Source organism: Hypanus sabinus, chromosome 10 (genome assembly GCF_030144855.1).
Source record: "Hypanus sabinus isolate sHypSab1 chromosome 10, sHypSab1.hap1, whole genome shotgun sequence".
Lineage (NCBI taxonomy): Eukaryota > Metazoa > Chordata > Chondrichthyes > Myliobatiformes > Dasyatidae > Hypanus > Hypanus sabinus.
The window spans coordinates 37,683,509-37,702,961 of record NC_082715.1 but is presented as its reverse complement, the minus strand read 5'-3'; the positions used below and the strand labels follow the sequence as shown (position 1 = coordinate 37,702,961).

At 36.9% G+C, this 19,453-nt stretch overlaps 1 protein-coding gene across 1 annotated transcript in view; it reads left to right on the top strand.

Annotated features, from left to right (window-relative positions):
* znf512 (zinc finger protein 512) overlaps nucleotides 1-17,375 on the top strand; it is a 53,885-nt gene extending 36,510 nt beyond the window's left edge. The window contains exons 8-16 of the mRNA XM_059981685.1: nucleotides 3,250-3,374; nucleotides 4,732-4,818; nucleotides 5,384-5,482; nucleotides 6,887-7,054; nucleotides 8,310-8,504; nucleotides 10,559-10,660; nucleotides 12,567-12,629; nucleotides 13,186-13,284; nucleotides 15,095-17,375. Of these exons, the coding sequence (XP_059837668.1) occupies nucleotides 3,250-3,374; nucleotides 4,732-4,818; nucleotides 5,384-5,482; nucleotides 6,887-7,054; nucleotides 8,310-8,504; nucleotides 10,559-10,660; nucleotides 12,567-12,629; nucleotides 13,186-13,284; nucleotides 15,095-15,403 (1,247 nt within the window). The 3' untranslated portion in view covers nucleotides 15,404-17,375. The remainder of the gene's footprint in view (nucleotides 1-3,249; nucleotides 3,375-4,731; nucleotides 4,819-5,383; nucleotides 5,483-6,886; nucleotides 7,055-8,309; nucleotides 8,505-10,558; nucleotides 10,661-12,566; nucleotides 12,630-13,185; nucleotides 13,285-15,094) is intronic.
* The last annotated feature ends 2,078 nt before the right edge of the window (nucleotides 17,376-19,453 follow it).

Here is a 19,453-nt window from a genome sequence, read left to right as displayed (position 1 = left end):
AAGTGGTATACCAGAGAATAGGAGGAAACTTCCTCTGTCTGTAACTACTTCAGTATAGCCAAATACAGAGAAAGACTCTCACCAATGCAGCACACTATACTTGAAACTCAAGGTGGCAGAGACTGTTGTTATCATTCTTAAACATCAGACACTATAAAACCCAACTCTAAAAACTTTAATCTGCATTGTCTATTGAGTTAGTATACTGAACAGTTTTCATTTATGAGATGCAAGAACCTTCATATAAAAATAAAATTATAAAAAAAAACTGGCATAGTTTAAAATTCCCAAAAAATTACAACCTTATGTTACTGCTTGCAACTGGATCAACTAGTTCCACTGTGTGTATATAAATTTATCTGTATTTCAGCTTCATATCCATATCTAGAATTTTCAAATTATGAGATAAAAATATAACTATCCTTTATTTAATCTCTTCCTTGTAATGTTTTACATTACATTTCTCCATGTTAAGTTTCATGTCTATTTATAAGCCACAATGAACTTGCTAAGCTGTCTGTCACTTATTTGATTTTGTGTCATGCTTGACTTTTATATACTAAGCCTTATACCTAAGCTGCAACATCGATTGAGCACTTCAGTGAACTCCTGGTTGTGCTCCCATAATGCATTTGGTATCACACACTTCAATTTTCTTGAACAAATCACTTATGCCGAGTATTTTCAATGTCTTTTGAAATTTACAGATTTGGATATCTATATTTACCTTATTAATAGACCCATTGTTGCTTCAAAAATGAGTTATGTTGGCTGATGTTAATTATGACCTCCCAAAGCTCTATGAGTGTTTCTGGTCAGAGATTTTAACTTATTTTCCTCTGGGATGCACATCAGAGGAAACTGCTACAGCTTTCACATACAGAAAGCATGAGGAATTTGTTTACCACATGCTAGATGAACTGCTTTTTATTCCTCTAGGTATGGGTTTATTTCCACAGCACACTCTTCTGTGAATTTAAGGGCAGAGTATCTCTATGATATTTTCTTTGATTTTATTTGAATCTCTATTAAGCCATGGATGACCATGGAGGTGTGTGTGCTGCTGAGGACCTGTGACTCCACCTCCAGAGCAGGTGACAAGGCAGCCCTAACAACAACAAGGGCCAAACTGTCCCGGGCCATCAGAGGGGCAAAGCATGCGCATGCACATGCCCAGCGAATCCACAGCCACTTCCAGGACAGTGGCAACACGCGGCGCATGTGGAAGAGCATTCAGGACATCACCAACTACAGGACAACATCACCTCCTGTGCTGGTGATGCCTCCCTCCCAGATGTGCTGAATAACTTCTGTTTGTTTTGAGGTGGAAAATGACGTGGTGGCAAGGAAGTCGAACCCTCCTCCAAACGACCAGGTGCTGTGTCTCAGAGAAGAACCCTCTGCAGGGTCAACCCACGGAAGGCTGCTGGACCAGACAATATTCCTGGTAGAATGCTTAGAGGATGTGCAGACCTGCTAGCAGATGTTCTCACTGACATCTTCAACATCTCCCGGAGCATCGCTACTGTTCCAACATGCTTCAAGGCCACCTCAGTGTCCTGCCTCAGTGACTACTGTCCCGTTACACTCACATCCATCATCATGAAGTGTTTCAAGAGGCTCGTCATGAGGCACATCAAGACCCTGATGCCCCCCTCACTGAACCCCCTGCAGTTTGTATACCATCCCAACCGTTCAACAGACAACGCCATTGCCATCACCCTCCACCCAGCCCTAACCCACCTGGACAAAAAAGACATGTACGTTCGTTTGCTTTTCATAGACTTCAGTTCAGCATTCAACACAATCATCCCTCAGAAACTGATTGGAAAGCTGAGCCTACTGGGCCTGAACATCTCCCTCTGCAACTGGATACTAGACTTACTGACTGGGAGACCTCAGTCAGTCTGGATCGGAGGCAGCATCTCCAACACCATCACACTGAGCACAGGGCTGTGTGCTTAGTCCACTGCTGACCCATGACTGTGCTGCAACACACAGCTCGAACCACATATCAGGCTCGCCAATGACACAACCGTGGTGGGTCTCATCAGCAAGGACGATGAGTCAGCTTACAGAGAGGAGGTGCAGCGGCTAACGGACTGGTGCAGAGCCAGCAACCTGTCTCTGCATGTGAACAAACCAAAAGGGATGGTTGTTGACTTCAGTAGGGCACGGAGCGACCACTCCCCGCCGAACATTGATGGCTCCTCGGTAAAGATCATTGAAAGCACCAAATTTCATGGTGTTCACCTGGTGGAGAATCTCACCTGGTCCCTCAACACCAGCTCCATAGCAAAGAAAGCCCAGCAGCGTCTCTACTTTCTGCGAATGCTGAGGAAAGTCCATCTCCCACCTCCCCCCCCCACCCATCCTCATCACATTCTGCAGGGGTTGTATTGAGAGCATTCTGAGCAGCTGCGTCACTGCCTCATTCAGAAGTTGCACCATCTCGGATTGCAAAACCCTGCAGCGGATAGTGAGGTCAGCTGAGAAGATCATTGGGGTCTCTCTTCCTGCCATTACAGACATTTACACTACACACTGCATCCGCAAAGCAAACAGCATTATGAAGGACCCCACGCACCCCTCATACAAACTCTTCTCCCTCCTGCCATCTGGGAAAAGGCAACGAAGCATTCAGACTCCTCAATACCCAGAGCCTGGACTGACACCAATTTACTGCCCTCTACCTTGCCTATAGTCTTGTTATTATTTATTGTAATGCCTGTACTGTTTTGTGCACTTTATGCAGTCCTGGGTAGGTCTGTAGTCTAGTGTAGTTGTTTTTTCTGTGTTGTTTTCACGTAGTTCAGTGTAGATTTTGTACTGTTTCATGTAGCACCATGGTCCTGAAAAACGTTGTCTTGTTTTTACTGTGTACTGTACCAGCAGTTATGGTCAAAATGACAATAAAAAGTGACAACTTGATACCTCTATTTTCCGCACTCTTAAAATTCCTTTTTTATTTTTGATTGTTAAATTTTGACGTTCTACATGTTCTCTTGTTGGTCTATTGTTTTTGTTTCATTCCTTCTTTCATCTGTATTCCAATTGAGTTTATTACCACAAGATCTGCTATTTGTTTTTTTTTACTTATTTATTAGTCATTCAAATTAATTTCCAACTCTTACCATATTCATTTGTGTGGGATGGAAGGGGACTTGATTATACTTGAAATGAATTTTAATTTAAGGTAAGAAATTTCTATACTATTGATACTTAAATATGATTGGATTAAATTGGCAGGAAGTCAGGAGGAACACTGGTATCTGGAAATTCTGGAAAAGGGAAAGATTACGTGCCCTACGTGTAAGGCTGTTATGAGGAAGACAGTGGAAGGGCTGAAGAAACACATGACCAACTGCAAAGAGGTGCTTATAAGTTTTACTGTGTAACATGAAACCTACAGAGAGTTGTGCTACAGGCTGATCAAATAATTCAAGTCTTTAATTGATTGTCATCTATATCACAATAGAACTGCAGGCAGTTTGTGGATTGATAAATGTAAGCTACCATTTGGAGTACTAAGCTCTTACAAAGGTTGAAAGCTTTGGCAAATTAGAGCATATTTAGTTTAAATTTTCATAGAATTGAAAAAGTAAATTATAACGTTTATACATCTTAGCATTTTAATTTTGTAGAACCATCAATTTGCTCTTTTCTAAAGCACTGCTCTTTCCATTCTGATACCGTTGACTTCTGTCAAAAAGAATATTGGAACCAGTATTTAATGTAACAGTGGAACTTCAGGATGGATGATTCATTTCCCACAGAAACTTCCAGGGCTCCAACAGTAAATTAGCTTTGCCTCTACTTGGAGGTGTATTAGGGGCAAGAGAGACCACCATTCTGTGAAAGCACATTTTCTCCATTTTCAAACCTTTCCTTTCTGTGGTTTTCCATTTGGTGCTGACATTATTGTCAATTGGAGCTTTTGAATAAAACTGTATCAGTATGTGATTGCATTCAGTTTGTTCTAAAACTGTTGACCAGTAGATTTTCTATAACAGCATTTAAACAAAGACAGTGAGATCCCAGTAAAAATATAACAAAGAATAATAGATAAGACGAGTTTGTGCCTGACTGTAATAATTTTGAAAAAGTAAAAAATGGTTACCACTAATTGTGATGTTGAATGACTGTAAGGTACAATTCACACAATCAGTTATCGAGTAATTTATAATTAACTGCTTATTCTGATTTTTATGGGGCCAAACATGTGTGAAACTCACTGCAATTTTTATCTGCTAAGCACTTGACAAATGTTATTGCCTAAAATTGTATTGTGAAGAACAATTAAGAGGAATAGATAGAGTGGACAACCAGAGCCTCTTCCCCAGGGCACCACTGCTCAATACAAGAGGATGTGGCTTTAAGATAGGGGGTGGGAAGTTCAAAGGGGATATTAGAGGAAGGTTTTTTTACTCAGAGAGTGGTTGGTGAGTGGAATGCACTGCCTAAGTCGGTGGAGGCAGATACACTAGTGAAATTTAAGAGACTACTAGACAGGTATATGGAAGAATTTAAGGTGGGGGGGGGTTAAGGGTTGGCACAACATTGTGGGCTGAAGGGTCTGTACTGCGCTGTACTATTCTATGTTCTATATTCTAACACTTCAAAAAGTTGTCATTCTATTTTACATTGACATATGCTATTTGCATTAATAACAATGAATTAAAGTAGCAGAAATCTGAGATTCCATTCTAAAACTGACTTCTTTTCATCTAGGAACCATTTGTATGCCAACACTGTGGAAAACAGTTGAAATCTTTAGCAGGGCTCAAGTACCATTTAATGGCAGACCATAACAATATGGTAAGGTAGTTAAAATCTAAACTGAATTTTGTTTGCTATGGCAACACATCACAGAGCCACAGAGCCTGTTCCTTTTTCTTGAAATAGAATTGTATTTGTGGGTTATGATCAGGAGATGTTGCTGGACATCTCAGATGTTCCTATCTATTTGTCAGAAAAGCATATAATCAAGCTAACCATTTAAGCCAGTTCATATTCTGGATCTTGATCTGGTGGCAGGTGATTAATTTTAAACACTTAAATGAATAGCAGAGTGCTGAAGTTTGAATACTTGTGAAAATCAGCCTCATGAGTTTTTAAAAGATCATTATGTCAGAGATTATCATTTATGGTAGTCACCTTTCAATCCATCAGTCACCATATAATCTTCCTGTGGTGTACGGTCCATGTACTCTTTGCACAGTTTTGATTTGGTGGTTGATGCCTGTATGTATGTATGTAGTGGTATGGTGGCACTTTTGTCATTGCCGGGCAAACTAGTGGCACCCAGGGTTCTGCCTGGATTGTTATTTGATAGCAACAAAGTTTGCAAATATACTTACAATTTTTTTCAATTTCTTTTCAGCCACTTTTGAAAGATGGGGATGTGGTTGATGAGCAGACTGATAGAGAAAGACTTCGAAAGGTTTTGAGGAGAATGGGAAGATTGAAGTGTCTCCGTGAGGTAAGGATAGAAAATGAACTTACTGATTTTGACTTCTTGGAAGTTGATTTAAGAAGAAAATGTGAATACACTAAAAATATTGCTTAAGGGATTACATTTAAAACAAATATAATGAATTATGAAGTACTTTATTTCTGTATGAGAGCAATATGTCTTTGTATCAGGTTGTCCCACTGGTATATAGTAGCATTGTGATTATTCTACTGCTTTAATATCCAGGAGTCAGTTGACCTGCAGACTCAAGTTGAAATCCCATCTTCTGGGTAATTTAAATTTAAACAGCTTAAAGTAGGAATGCTAACCGTGAATGTAGCACACTGCAATATTGGCTTACTTATGCCCTTCACTTTCGTCTGCATCTAGTTTTCAACATACTGACATCAAGACATACTGATTTAATTGATTCTTACTAGCGCAACAGAAACAGTTATGAATAGAAAATAAACGCAACCCTTGCCGGCAATAAAATGAATAAATAAAAAGTAACGATTCAGATCTCTTTATGTTCAGCCCAACATATAAATATTTAAAGTGCCATTACTTATTTGTGTATGAACTTGTAAGCTAATTAGCTGTGGTTTTATAGCTGTAGATGAAACTTTTAGTGGAAGGGTGAGAAAATTACCAGAAGATATTTTAAGAAGTTTGTTTTGCTCAGCCCTTTTTACTGTGCCTGAAAGATATTTTACTTTTGATCAAACTACGATACTGCATCTGAAATCAGATGCAACGGATGTTATAATGTTTAAAAATCAATGTACCTGACGGAATAGAGGCCATTATCGATAAGTTTCTCAAGTAGTTTTGTTCTTTGCAGATGTGATTTGAAATTTGGAATGGTTTTCATACTTTGTATGTTGAGATTTAAATAAAGTATATTGAATATAATGTGATCTCTTGAAGTGACATCAGTCTTAATTGACTGTGCATGAAATGACTGACAGAATAATAAATAAGCTGGACACATTTCTTCAAGTTCTATGGTATCCTGAGGTGTATAAGATGATGAGGGGCATTGATCGTGTGGATAGCCAGAGGCTTTTTCCCAGGGCTGAAATGGCTAACGTGAGGGGACATAATTTTAAGGTGCTTGGAAATAGGTACCGAAGGGATGTCAGGGGTAGGTTTTTCACACGGAGAGTGGTGGGTGCGTGGAATGCACTGCCAGTGGCGGTGATGGAAGTGGAAACAAAAGGGCCCTTTAAGAGCCTCTTAGATAAGTACATGAAGTTTAGAAAAATAGAGGGCAATGTGCCATGGAAATTCTAGATTAGGTTACATGGGCGGCACAACATTGTGGGCTGAAAGTCCTGTAATGTTCTATAAATTTCTATGTTCTAATGATGCGGTCTTTTTTCATTGAGCTCCACTAAATTACTAATGTTGTATTTTTATGATATTCAGGATTGTTCTGCCAGCTTTACTAGTATAATGGGTTACCTCTATCATTTGAAAAAGTGTGGCAAAGAAGAATCAGAATTATTGAAACAATTATTTAAATGCCAACACTGTGGAAAGCTGTACAAGTCGAAGGCAGGTCTGGATTATCACTTGAAATCAGAACATGCACCGGTAATCAAAATTTCTACAAAATCTCTTCCTATGTTTGCATAGTTGCCAGTCTTCGACCACAGACTTGCATTGCTATTACCATTTCTGCAATAATACTAATGTTTATTAGATACCTAATCATTATCTTGTTGGTAGTTTAGATTGATGGTGATTAATAAAATTTACACAATACTGTGCTAAAGTCTTAGGCACATATATAGCTAGGGTGCCTAAGAATTTTGCACGGTACTGGACTTAATATTTTCTCTCTCCCATTTTTGCCATTTTCATCTTGCATTTGTGTGGATTTAAATTAAGTGGTACAAGATATCACTTGCTCATTGTTAGTAATGTATCATAACACACAATTTTGAGTTTCATCTGGACTTTATAGTGTACAAAACAGTACATTACAAGAACAGGTCTTTCAGTTGACCAAGTCTGCACGGAACACAATGCCAAATTAAACACAATCTCTTCTACCTGTACCTGATCCATATCCTTCCATTCTCTGTATATTCATGTATCTATCAAATAGTCTCTTTAAAATGTCATTATCATATCTGTTTCCTCCACCACCACTGATGGTCTATTCCAGGCAACTACTACTACTGTGTGTATAAAAGCAAACTTGCATCAGACACCTCCTTTGAACTATCCCTTTCTCACCTTAAATACATGTCCTCTGGTATGACATTTTGTACCCTGGGAAGAAGATTCTGACTGTCTATACTATCGATGCCTCTCATAAACTTCTATCAGGTCTGCTCTTGGCTTCTAACACTCCAGAGAAAACAATCCAAATTTGTCCAATCTCTCCTTGTAACTGATCCTCTAACCCAGGTAGCATCCAAGTAAACCTCTTTTGCACCTTTTCTATAGTCCCCACATCCTTCCTGAAATGGGGTGACTAGAATTGCATGTAATACTATGTGCTGTTTAACCAAGGTGCAACATGACTTCATTAATGCCTCAACTAATGATGTCAAATATGACATATTCCTTCTTTCTACTTGCATGAACACTTTTCAGTGAGCTATACGTTTATTTCTTGTTTGATATTAGAAATACTGAGTTAGAGGCATTCCCTTCAGAATTCCCATCATTGTTACCTATCAAGCTGGGCATTTAGATTCACTAGAGGTTAATTTGCTCCAACCAAGATTTGCAGGCCAGTTATTATTAACTTTGATTTCTTTAGTACAGTGTTGACAACTGTTTGAATCCACAGTCTCTGGTGGTCAACCATTGCATGTGTTTGTGTCTTACTGACTAGTCTCCAGAAACTACAGATGATGAGGCTGCTGAAAAAGAAAGTGAACCAGAAGTGGAAAGAACATCCACTGGAAGAGTGCGAAGGAGCTCTGCCAAGTTAGCTGCATACCACCTGCATGAAATCGTGGCAGACGAACTTGCTCGGGAGTCACCTCGGAGAAAAATCCAACGTGACTTGGTACCAGATGATGATAAGGTAAAAATGACACAGCAAAGACAAATAACCCTGCAGCTAGCTATTTTATTTTTTCTTATCATTTTACTCAAGTCACATGACTAATTGTCTGTGTCAGTGGATGCATGGTCATGATCTTTCAAGAATTCAAGAATCACTTGATTCTGGCATTGGTCCCAGAGGACTGGAAGATTGCAAATGTCACTCAACTCTTTAACAAGGGAGGAGGGCAAAAGAAAGGAAATTATAGGCCAGTTAGCCTAACCTCAGTGGTTGGGAAAGTGTTGGAGTCCATTACTAAGGAGGAGGTTTCAGGGTACTTGGAGACTATAATGAAAGTCAATTTCTGTAAAAGGATATCTTGCCTGACAAATCTGTTAGAGTTCTTTGAGGAAGTAACAAGCAGAGTAGACAAAGGAAAACTAGTGGATGTCATTTACTTGGATTTTCAGAAGGCACTTGATAAGCTGCCACACACGAAGTTGCTTAACAAGATAAAATCCTATGCTGTTATAGGAAAGGTCACCGGCATGGATAGAAGAATGGCTGACAGACAGGAAACAGCGAGTGGGAGTAAAAGGGGCCTTTTCTGGTTGGTTGCTAGTGACTAGTGGTGTTCTTCAGGGGTCAGTATTGTGACTGCTACTTTTCACATTGTTTGTCAATGATTTGGTAATGGAATTGATGGCTTTGTAATGCTTTGCAGCAGGACTTGGACAAATTGGAAGATTGGCAACAAAGTGGCAGATGGAATACAGTGTGTGATAATGCATTTTGGTAAAAGGAACAGTAGTGCAGACTATTATCCAAATGGGGAGAAAGTTCAAATATCAGAGGTGCAGAGGGACTTGGGAGTCCTCGTGCAAGACTCCCAGAAGGTTAATTTGCAGGTTGAGTCTATGGCAAAGAAGGTAAATGCAATGTTGGCATTTATTTCAAAGGGAATAGAATATAAAAGCAAGGAGATAATGCTGAACTTTTATAAGACACTAGTCAGGCCACACTTGGGAGTATTGTCAACAGTTTTGGGCCCCATATCTCAGAAAGGATGTGTTGTCATTGGAGAGAGTCCAGAGGAGGTTCACAAGGATGATTCTGGGAATGAAAGGGTTAACATGAGGAATGTTTGGCAGCTTTAAGCCTGTACTGACTGGACTTTAGAAGAATGCGTGGGGATCTCATTGAAACCTACCGAATGTTAAAAGGGCTAAATAGGGTGGATTGGAGAGGATATTTCCTATGGTGTGGGTATCCAGAACTAGGGGCATGCCTCAAAATTGATTGACAATCTTTTAGAACAGAGGTAAGGAGGAATTTTTTTTTAGCCAAAGAGTAATGAGTCTGTGGAATTCCCTTGCCACGGCAAAGGATATGGCAAGAATGCAGCTGTTTGGGGTAGAGTGGGGTCCAGGATCAGCCATGATGGAATGGTGGAACAGACTCAGTGGGCTGAATGGCCTAACTCTGTTCCTATATCTTATTGTCCCAGTTAGACCACAGTTTTGATGAGCCACTGATAAAAGAATTGCAATAAAATACCTTCATTCACACTGAGTTGCAGTGGCCATGTAGTTCAGAATAAATAATACTACATTTTACATTTTTATTCCTGTGAATTATGACTTGTTCAATTAGATTTGAAAATGTATAGACATAATTTTATATGACAGTAAAATGTTTGGTTTGTAGATGTGCCTTATTTTCACATATATTAAGTTTTGATTAACATTGGTGTACTTGAGTCTTCACTTCTATTTTTTTAAACTCTTTTCTCGTGCTAAACTGTATAATGAAGTTAGTCTGTTCACAATTTTGTTTTAAAATTTTTCCCAGGCTTTTTCAGAACAAAATTCTAGGAAGATGTGAGATAGAAGTTTACTATTTAGCTGCCTGTATGAGAGTTGTGTTATAGTACCATACTGTGTGTGTGTGTATGTATGTATATATACATATATATATATATAAATTTGCCTCAATTATAATCATAGGAATCTAATTCCATTATCAAAACAAAATATGCAACTTGGGAAAAATTTCTACCCTATGTGCATTTGTAATTTCTGGCTTTTCTTTAGTTGAAGTACACACGGCCTGGCTTGCCTACATTCAGTCATGAAGTGCTTTGCAAGTGGAAGAATGAAATGAAAACCTATAAAAGAGTGCAGTGCCCAAACAAGGTAAAAACAGCAACTACTTGTATACTTCAGTGTTGCCAGTTATGAAGAAATCACATTCTGACTTCATCGCACTTGTACCATTGGTATTAAATCTAAAATTCCTCCCCTACCCTCTTCCCTCACCCACGTTATCCACAATACAAACAGCTCTGCTTCTCATTTCAATTAATTACAATGCACTTACTAAAGATAAAATATTATTTTAGTGGAATAAGCTAGCTTACCAAACTATAGTCAACGGTTGTTTTTTTCACACATTTTGCCCAGTCATTTTTTTTCTTTGGACAACACTTTCTCATTTGATATTCTAAGTATTGATTGGAATGAGTTACTATTCAAAATTAGTGCATAAGAATTAATTTTCAATGCATTTGGAATTATTGTGAGTTATGCCTATGCTATGGCTGTTTTACCTAGCAGTTCCCTCACAAGAATTCTATCATTTTCCTGGTAATATAAAAATTATTCCATTTACTTATAATTGAGCAGTTACGATTTCTTTCAAGCAATTAATTTCTAAAATGATTTGTATCTGCAAATCAGTTTGGTAGAACATGAATTTGTAAAAATGAATGTTCTTTGTAATATATGTCCTGACAAACACATAATGCTATATTAGGTCAGAATGGATTCTGCTGCAAAGAGCTGGCTTTCTTGGTAAGTTTGTTTGTTTTACGCTCTGATTTAGTAATGGAATACAGAGTAGCCTGATTTAATTGATCTGCATCCACAAACTTATGCACAATGGAAATGGTTCCCTTAATATTTATGTCCCTCTCTGGTAGTCTTAATTACGAAACAAGGTAATACTTATCCATACCTCCTACTCGATAATAAATGGTCTTAGCAATATTGAGTACAAATAAAGGACCACTTCTTTGAGTAACCAATTTCAGTTATGTGGCATGACCTTATACTGTGCATCTGTTTTGGTTGATGTGATCTTGTTGACAATTTTAACATTTATTCCAATCTAAGAGAAGTATTATGCTAAGATTATACAATTCTCATCCCAATAAATTTCTGTTAACAAATTTAGAAATAAACTACTAGGCATGCTACAGCATCATAATTTACTTTTTAGCAATTCATTCATGTAGGATGGTAGCTGTCCTGGAGAAGAGCAAGAAAACTTGAGAAAGGCTACTGCTTCAGTTAAGCAGATTGTTGTGTAAATTGTCGATATTTTTAAGTTTAACGCAGGTGCATTGTTGGAATATATAGCTAAGCATTAAGATCACAGGTGGGGCATCGATTGTATTCAGGGTCTAAAGTAATACTTGTCTGCTTAGTGTTGTACTTTGTGGCTTCTTAGAGAAGGGGAGAGTGCCAGTTTGAGGAAAAAGTATAGTTTAACTTTAATTTCAAAGGCAACACGAGTGAATCTGCAGATGCTGGAAATAAACAAAAACACAAAATGCTGGCAGGACTCAGCAGGCCAGACAGCATCTTTGGGAGGAGGTAGTGATGACGTTTCGGGCCGAAACCCTTCATCAGGGTTTTGGCCCGAAACATCGTCACTACCTCCTCCCATAGATGCTGTCTGGCCTGCTGAGTTCTGCCAGCATTTTGTGTTTTTATTTAACTTTGTTTGTTTACCATCTGGTGACTGATTCTTGAAGCAGAAAATTTGTGAACAGACTATCCCTTTATATTAGTCAACTATCATAGAAAACAAATAATGGAACTGAAGTAAAAACATTGTAAATACAAGATTTCTGAGCTAAATTGTGTTTAGATCAGAAATTTCATATCCCCTGACATTTTCATTTCAGGAATGTATTTCTTGGGCAGCCTTGTGTTAACTGTGTACTTTAATCACAGAAAATTTAGATTTCGTGGAACAGAAATTATCAAGCTTAGCAACATCATTTGTAATTGTATTTAACAGCTAATCTCTCTTTAGGATTGTGCTTCTTATTATACCAGCGTATCAGGATTGAAGGCTCATCTTGGTTCTTGTACAAGGGTAAGTACAACTTTCGATTTGATATCCACATTAGGATTTTAATCTCTTAGAATAGGATGATCACTTACCAAAATGGTAAAGTAGAACACAAGCATTTTATTTCTTTAGAAAAAGAAGAGCAGTCAAACAAATTTTAAGTGAGGCTTATTCTTCTCATCTACAAGGCAGTTTTAACCTCTTGAAGTCATATGGCAAGGGAGTTGGTAGACGGACACACTCAGTGATGACAGAGTGAGCTTAGAATTGGGCTGGTTAAATAATGATCTAAGAAACTTTTCTCCCTCTGCAACTGTCTGTGTTGATGCCACTTCTGGTCCATTGATGCTACCTTCAACCTCATCAGTCCGCCCGTGCTCTCTCTTAAGTAGCTGTTCTACAAGGACCAGGGTTTAATTTTTTTTTTTGCTGACTAAGTCCAATTCAATTGACATCATTTTACTCTCTTTAGTCTCATATCTCATCCTTAGGGATAAAGCAGATTGTACTGAATCCCTCATTGGAACGTTTCAGGTCAGGACACTTCCATTAACTACTTGTTATTTCTTTAAACCACCAGGGGGAGTATGTGGCTGGAAAGTACAAGTGCCTGATATGTGAAAAGGAATTCAGCTCTGAGAGTGGAGTAAAGTATCATATTAACAATGTGCACTTAGAGGTAAAAAGAACTTACCATTGTCTGAATTGTTTTGATAACTAACATTTTCTTTGCTTGAATTGTCAATTTCTGAATAGCCCAGGGATTTGTATTAAGTAATAATACATGTATATGCATAATGCAGGATAATAGTATCATTACAGTTTCAGGAACAAATGCTAACATAACTGAGGACTTGGAAGAGTTTTTTTTTTCATCCCTTTCTTCAGAATGAGTGGTAGAGCTATATTTATACTCAGTGCTAAACCATGTTTGAATTTATGTTTCAAAGCAAAATATTGTAGTACAGTAATTGGAAATCTAAAAAGAGTTAGAAACAGTAAATATATTAGATTGTGTTGGTGGAGAGAGAAACAGCTAATTGGAAACGATAAATGTTTTAACGTGGATTTTAGGGATATGATGATTTTGGAGGATAGTTACAAGGTTTTTAAGTTATTTTGGCTTTATTTTAAATCTTTTATTTAGTTTTAGTTGATATCTTTTAAAATGTTTAATTCTCATTTTCAAATTATTTGCTTAAATTTTAACATTTTTATAGATATCTGAATGACATTTTAAGGACAATTAAATCAGATGTGCGTTTTATGGAAGCTTTGCTGTGTGCTAGGTTTTGGAGATGAATTATACTGACCCAAAATTTTAAGCCAGTATTCATTTTGCAGAAATAGTAAAGCTGAACAGGTGCTGATCAAGAATAGTCAAAATCCTTCGGCAGTTAAGAAGAAAGTCACTTGACATGATCCTCAGTTTAAAACTCCTAAATTCATTCAGAAGCACTGCCTTTTATCTATTTAACTGGCCAGAAACTATAGACTCTTAAACATGGGATGAAATCCAACCTGCTGCTTCATTTAAGTATTGGCTGCAGGGCACCTGTGCAATGCTGTGGTCTGATCCTAGGGTCGAACAATGGAACACTGACTTTCTTGGATTGCATACCACTTGGGCACAGAAAATACATTTCCATTCTAAGGCTGTTAAATTTAACAGGAAGAAACAGTTGGCCACATAAATGTACACAGAAATTAATACTGCTTTTAAGTTCAGTTCATTTAAATACATTTAATTATTTAAGTTGTGTTTATAAAATTCTGGTGGTTTAATAAACTTAATATTAATTTGTAAATTAGTTTTTATTTTTCTATACTGTTTCAATGTTTGGAGTACCTGTAAATAACATTGATCTTTGTAAGATTCAGTTAACATTCTAGCTTTGACAGTCCTGAATCTAAATGTAGGGCCTCATCTACTGTCAGTCTTCTGGGTAAATATGACTCTTCTGCTGGAGAGGATCTACTTTGTCTTGGGCCTCTTGAATCAGCTGAGTAATGGCCTCTCAGTGGAAAATGATACCCAAGAGGTTGATGCAAGAAAGACCTTGCATAGAGGGTCAGTGGAAGTTTACATCCAACTACCCCCTAACTATTAGATTTGTTAGATTTGTTTCTCTTCTCACATGGTGTCTGAACTGCTAATATTTGCTGTATTTTCAGTTTTTATTCTGGGTTTTATATCCTGTTTTAAAAGTTTTCTTTCACAGCTGAATAATTCCTTTATCTATATCTGAAATATAGAAATTATATCCAGAAATGAGATAAAGGATGTGAATTATATTTCAACTCTTACAAATGAATCTTTTTAGAGGAGTTGCATTGAATAGCAGAACATTAATAATTTTCGATTGTGAATCAAAAGATTGTAAAAACTACTGAATTTATTTCAGGATTTATGCACAATTGATGGTCAGTAAATTGATGATTAATATTTTGGTGCTTACCACGTTTTGCTGATTTATTTTCACATTCAGGACTGGTTTCTTCCTACTTCCAAGGCAGCTAAAGAATTCAAACCCTTGATGAAAGCAACCAAAAAACAACCTGCAACACCAAACAAGAAAAGATCATCTGCAAAAGTTAGCAAGAAACAAAGTGCCCAAATAGTATCAGTGAATGAAGTTTCTTATCTCAAAAAGGTGTGTGAACCTTCAAGAGAATCTGATCAGTACAGGTTCACTGATAGTGAAGAAGATGAGGACGAGCAAGAAAATATAGGGAGCTGGCGCCTTAAAAGGCCGAGTGCAAAAGCTGAATTAAAGACCGATCTTTCCAGGAAATAAGCAAAACTGGAAATTAAGAAACCAAACAATTTGTGTAGCTTTATAGTAAGAAACAAAACAAGTGAAGGGCATTGATTAAAACATCATAGCAAGTCTTTAGATATAATTTGAAGCATTTGGTCTACAATGTTTTTATTTTATAAATTGTGCCCTTACCCCATTATTGGATATAAGCAATTAGATTGTACCAGATCAATTTTTATTGGGCACAAGATCGTAAAAGAGAAACTAAAAGTACTTCCAAGTTGTAAATGTAGACTTAGTAAATAATGTCAATGTGGCTTTCTGTAAAGTAGATTTCTTCCTTGGATGTCCTTAATAGTTGTAGTTTAATGTCCACGTAATGGAATATAGTGCTATTTTTTTGGAAGGGAAAAAATTATCACAAGGTCATCTTCACCTTGATATAATTATGAACAAAGTTTGGTGGTTTAAAAATTACAGTGGGTTATGTGTTCAGCATTTGTCCACTAATGGCTTAGAAGGAGCTAAGTGTCACTGGTGCTGTGTTTAGCAATGGTGGGGTTACTTTGTAAATTGCTGCTTTGTGCAAGGGAAGAATTCAGGCTAGATATTCCAGTTTGACTGAACACCACTTATTTAGACGGATGGTGGTTGGGGTGGGTTGATATAAGGCTAATAGTGGAGAAATTTGTGTTTCTTCGTTAGCGCTAAGCATGTGCATGGTCATCAGTCCTCCCTACATATGGGCCCATATGTTGTGAATGTGTCAAGGTGAGCTGTCAAATGTGTTTAACGCTACCGACCAAAGCCAGATTTCTTATCAACATCTCTATATAATAAAAAACATTTTTGTGATAAATTTTAAATTTTTGAAATGTCTTCTTGAAGTGATTAGTTACTAAATTAGTGCTCATTATAATGCCTTAAATCTTCAGGGTTCATGATGGGGGAAAAAATAGATCGATGTGTTTTTATTTTGACATATTTTCCTACAAGAAGAAATTGTTGTTTTTCAGTAGTTTTGTTGGGTCACTGGTAACGTTCCCAAAAAAAGCAAGAAAATATTACGACTTTGAAAGTAGCAATACATACACTATACTAATGCATTAATTTGGCCTGCTTTATCAAGTTGTTATTTATATGAGGGTATATAAAATTACCAGTATTACAACACAGTATCCTCTTTATTTCACTTGACATGTATACCTCAAAATTCCTGATTAATGAAGAATAAAACTTTTTATTTCACTGTTCTCTGCTTTTTTAGGATAAGTAGATTTAAGATGCATCATCTTCTTTTAAAAAAAAATGAAGTTCCATTTAGTGTATATGATATTGAAAAAAATTAATGGTAGTTTAAGCTGTATTGAGTTCTGAGGAATCAAATATGACATACAGTTAATTGGATCACAAAGAATATGCTTTTTGATATGAAATGGTGTTCATTATTTACGGTGTGGAATTTTCACATCACTTGGCAAAGAGGGTGTTTCGAGTAAGAGCCCGTTTACCAAATTCTCAATTTTAGTGTTAGCTTTGGCGATGCCAGGAGAAAAAAATTAAACAATGTTACTGAATTCGCATCAAAAATGGATCTTTAACATACCTGCATTTCTAGTGTTAAAATAAATATATCTCATTGCCTTGACATTTCCTTATTGACTTCAGTGACTATTTTTTCATTAAGGTACCTCATTAAAGTACACCAACCTATGAACTATGCTCATTTTTCTTTTGCACTCTATTAATGCAGTTTTTTAAGTTTTGAGAGAAGAGCTGTCAACACCGTTTTTGAGTGTTGGCAGAAATGATGCAATCTGTTAAGGCAAAAATTAATTTCATGGTGCTGAATTAGAATGAATTTCTTATAGTTATTTACATGACCCTCAAAAACAAAACAAAAAGCAATTGATTACATGCATTAAAATTAGTTTTTAAATCTTTGTATTCTGATTGAGTTTTATCATTTACAATGTTGAAACCATAATAAACAGGTATGATATTGAAATATATGTTTAAGGCCTCTAATTGTAATTCTTACCTCCCTTCGAAGATGCGGAGACAGTAATTTGATGTTAAATATAATCTTCTGACATAACACATATGGGCCACTGTATCCATGCTGTTAAGCACCTGCACTGATCCTCTGCTACCCACCTACACACAAGGGCATTAACAGTAACCAATTAACCTACCAACTAGCACATGTTTGGGAACTACAGCATGAGGGAAACCCACATGATCCTCAAATATGCAAACTCCATGCCGTTTGGCACCCAAGGTCAGGACCCTGTTTGGACTGCTAGAGCTGCATTTGGATGAATACTCACAAGGTAAGTAGTAGACTTTAAGGAGCACCTTGAAAAGTTAGGGATGAATTTTGAGGGGCAGTATTGTTGAGAAAGGAGAGTTCTGAAGTCATGGTCAAATTTCATGAAGACAAGGCTAAAAAGATGGCATTTTGGAAACTGAGTGTAATCACAACTTCTAAATTAGTATCATTGTAATCTGGACAGAAGTGTTCCTTTTTGATTGACCTTTCTTAACCCTAGAAGCTGGTACCAGTGCTCTAAGTAAGCTCTCAGAGGATATGGGGTGAAAGCAGAGGAGTGGGGATGACTGGAAGAATAGGATCAGCCCATAATCAAATGGTGAAGCAGACTCAATGGGCCGAATGGCCTAATTCTGCTCCTATTATGGTGTTATGGTCTAATTCAGCACATTTGCGGGTAAGCATCTCCTTTTAAAATATAGCAGTATTCAAATGTTCGGTACTATCAGTACTCCAAGCTACATTTTTTTAAAATGTGGCTAATGCACAAATACAAATGACAGCAAATCGATTATTTTAGACATGTTCACTCAGCAATGTGAATATGAAATACTCAACCTAAGACATTAATTGTTGAGTCTCAGTTTTGGGTGTACTCAAGTTTTTTGTGGGGATAGAATGGGGAAATCCTGTTTGAGTAAAAGTTTGGCAATGATTTTATCGAACTGTCTAATCACACTGAATTTCTTATAGATATGTCTTCACTCACTCATTCTTTAAGTTAACAAAGGTAAATGAATGCAAAATTCTGTGATGTAGCTTTAACTGTGCTAACCTTGGAACATGTATAGTATTTTTATTGTTACTGAAACTTGTTTTTTATTTTGGTAAAGCTGTTAAATTAGTTATGAGTTGGTGATTTTCTACATAAGATAAAAGCCACATTAAAAGCTCTTCCTGCCCATTGTTTTGAGCACAATATTTTATCTAGAATCAATTTCAATTATTGCATTTTATTCTTTAATGCTAAAAGTGCTATACTACAATCTGAAATGGCATTGAAGGTACTAATTTTATTTTCCATCTCAACAATCTGCTTCGATTGAGCTTATTATGTACATAGAATCTCATATAGAAGAAGAAAGCCCTTAACTCCTACTGGAGTCATCGGGTCACCATCGTGACTTTTTTTTTTTAGCAGGCTTTTTTATTTTTACAAGGCCAAGTTGCTAGCTTGAAGCTCAACCCAGCACGGATAGAAAGCGTGCACGGGGGCCAGCTGGATTCAAACTCGAGAGCTTTCACTCTGAAGTCCGACGCTGATGCCACTACGCCACCAGCCAGCTTTATTTACATAAATATAGATTTACAATTTAACATTTTATTTTCATTTCTTTATTGAAAAAGACAAAATTTACTTTTTTATGTTGCTGATATTTTTGATCATCTCAGTGATGGGGACAGTTCCATTTAAGCAGTAATGATTCTGAAAATGTATGTTCTGGTGCATGTGGCAATCAAGGTACCCACAACAGCTTGGGTGCTGTTACCACACTATTTTTACCCACCAAATATTTTACAAGGATTATCTGATTCTGTGAAACTACATTCACACCTATATACTAATGACAATTAAAAATTTGACATTTCACAAAATGTGGAAGTGAGTTTGTTTCAGAGAGTTCTGATTTTGTATGGGTGAAATAGAGGCAAGAGCAGATATTCAATTAAAAACTTGTACTCAGAATGTGGGAAGCAGAGCATAAGTTTTGAACAGTATTTCAGCTCCAACTATTTAGTTTTTTTTTACTTTC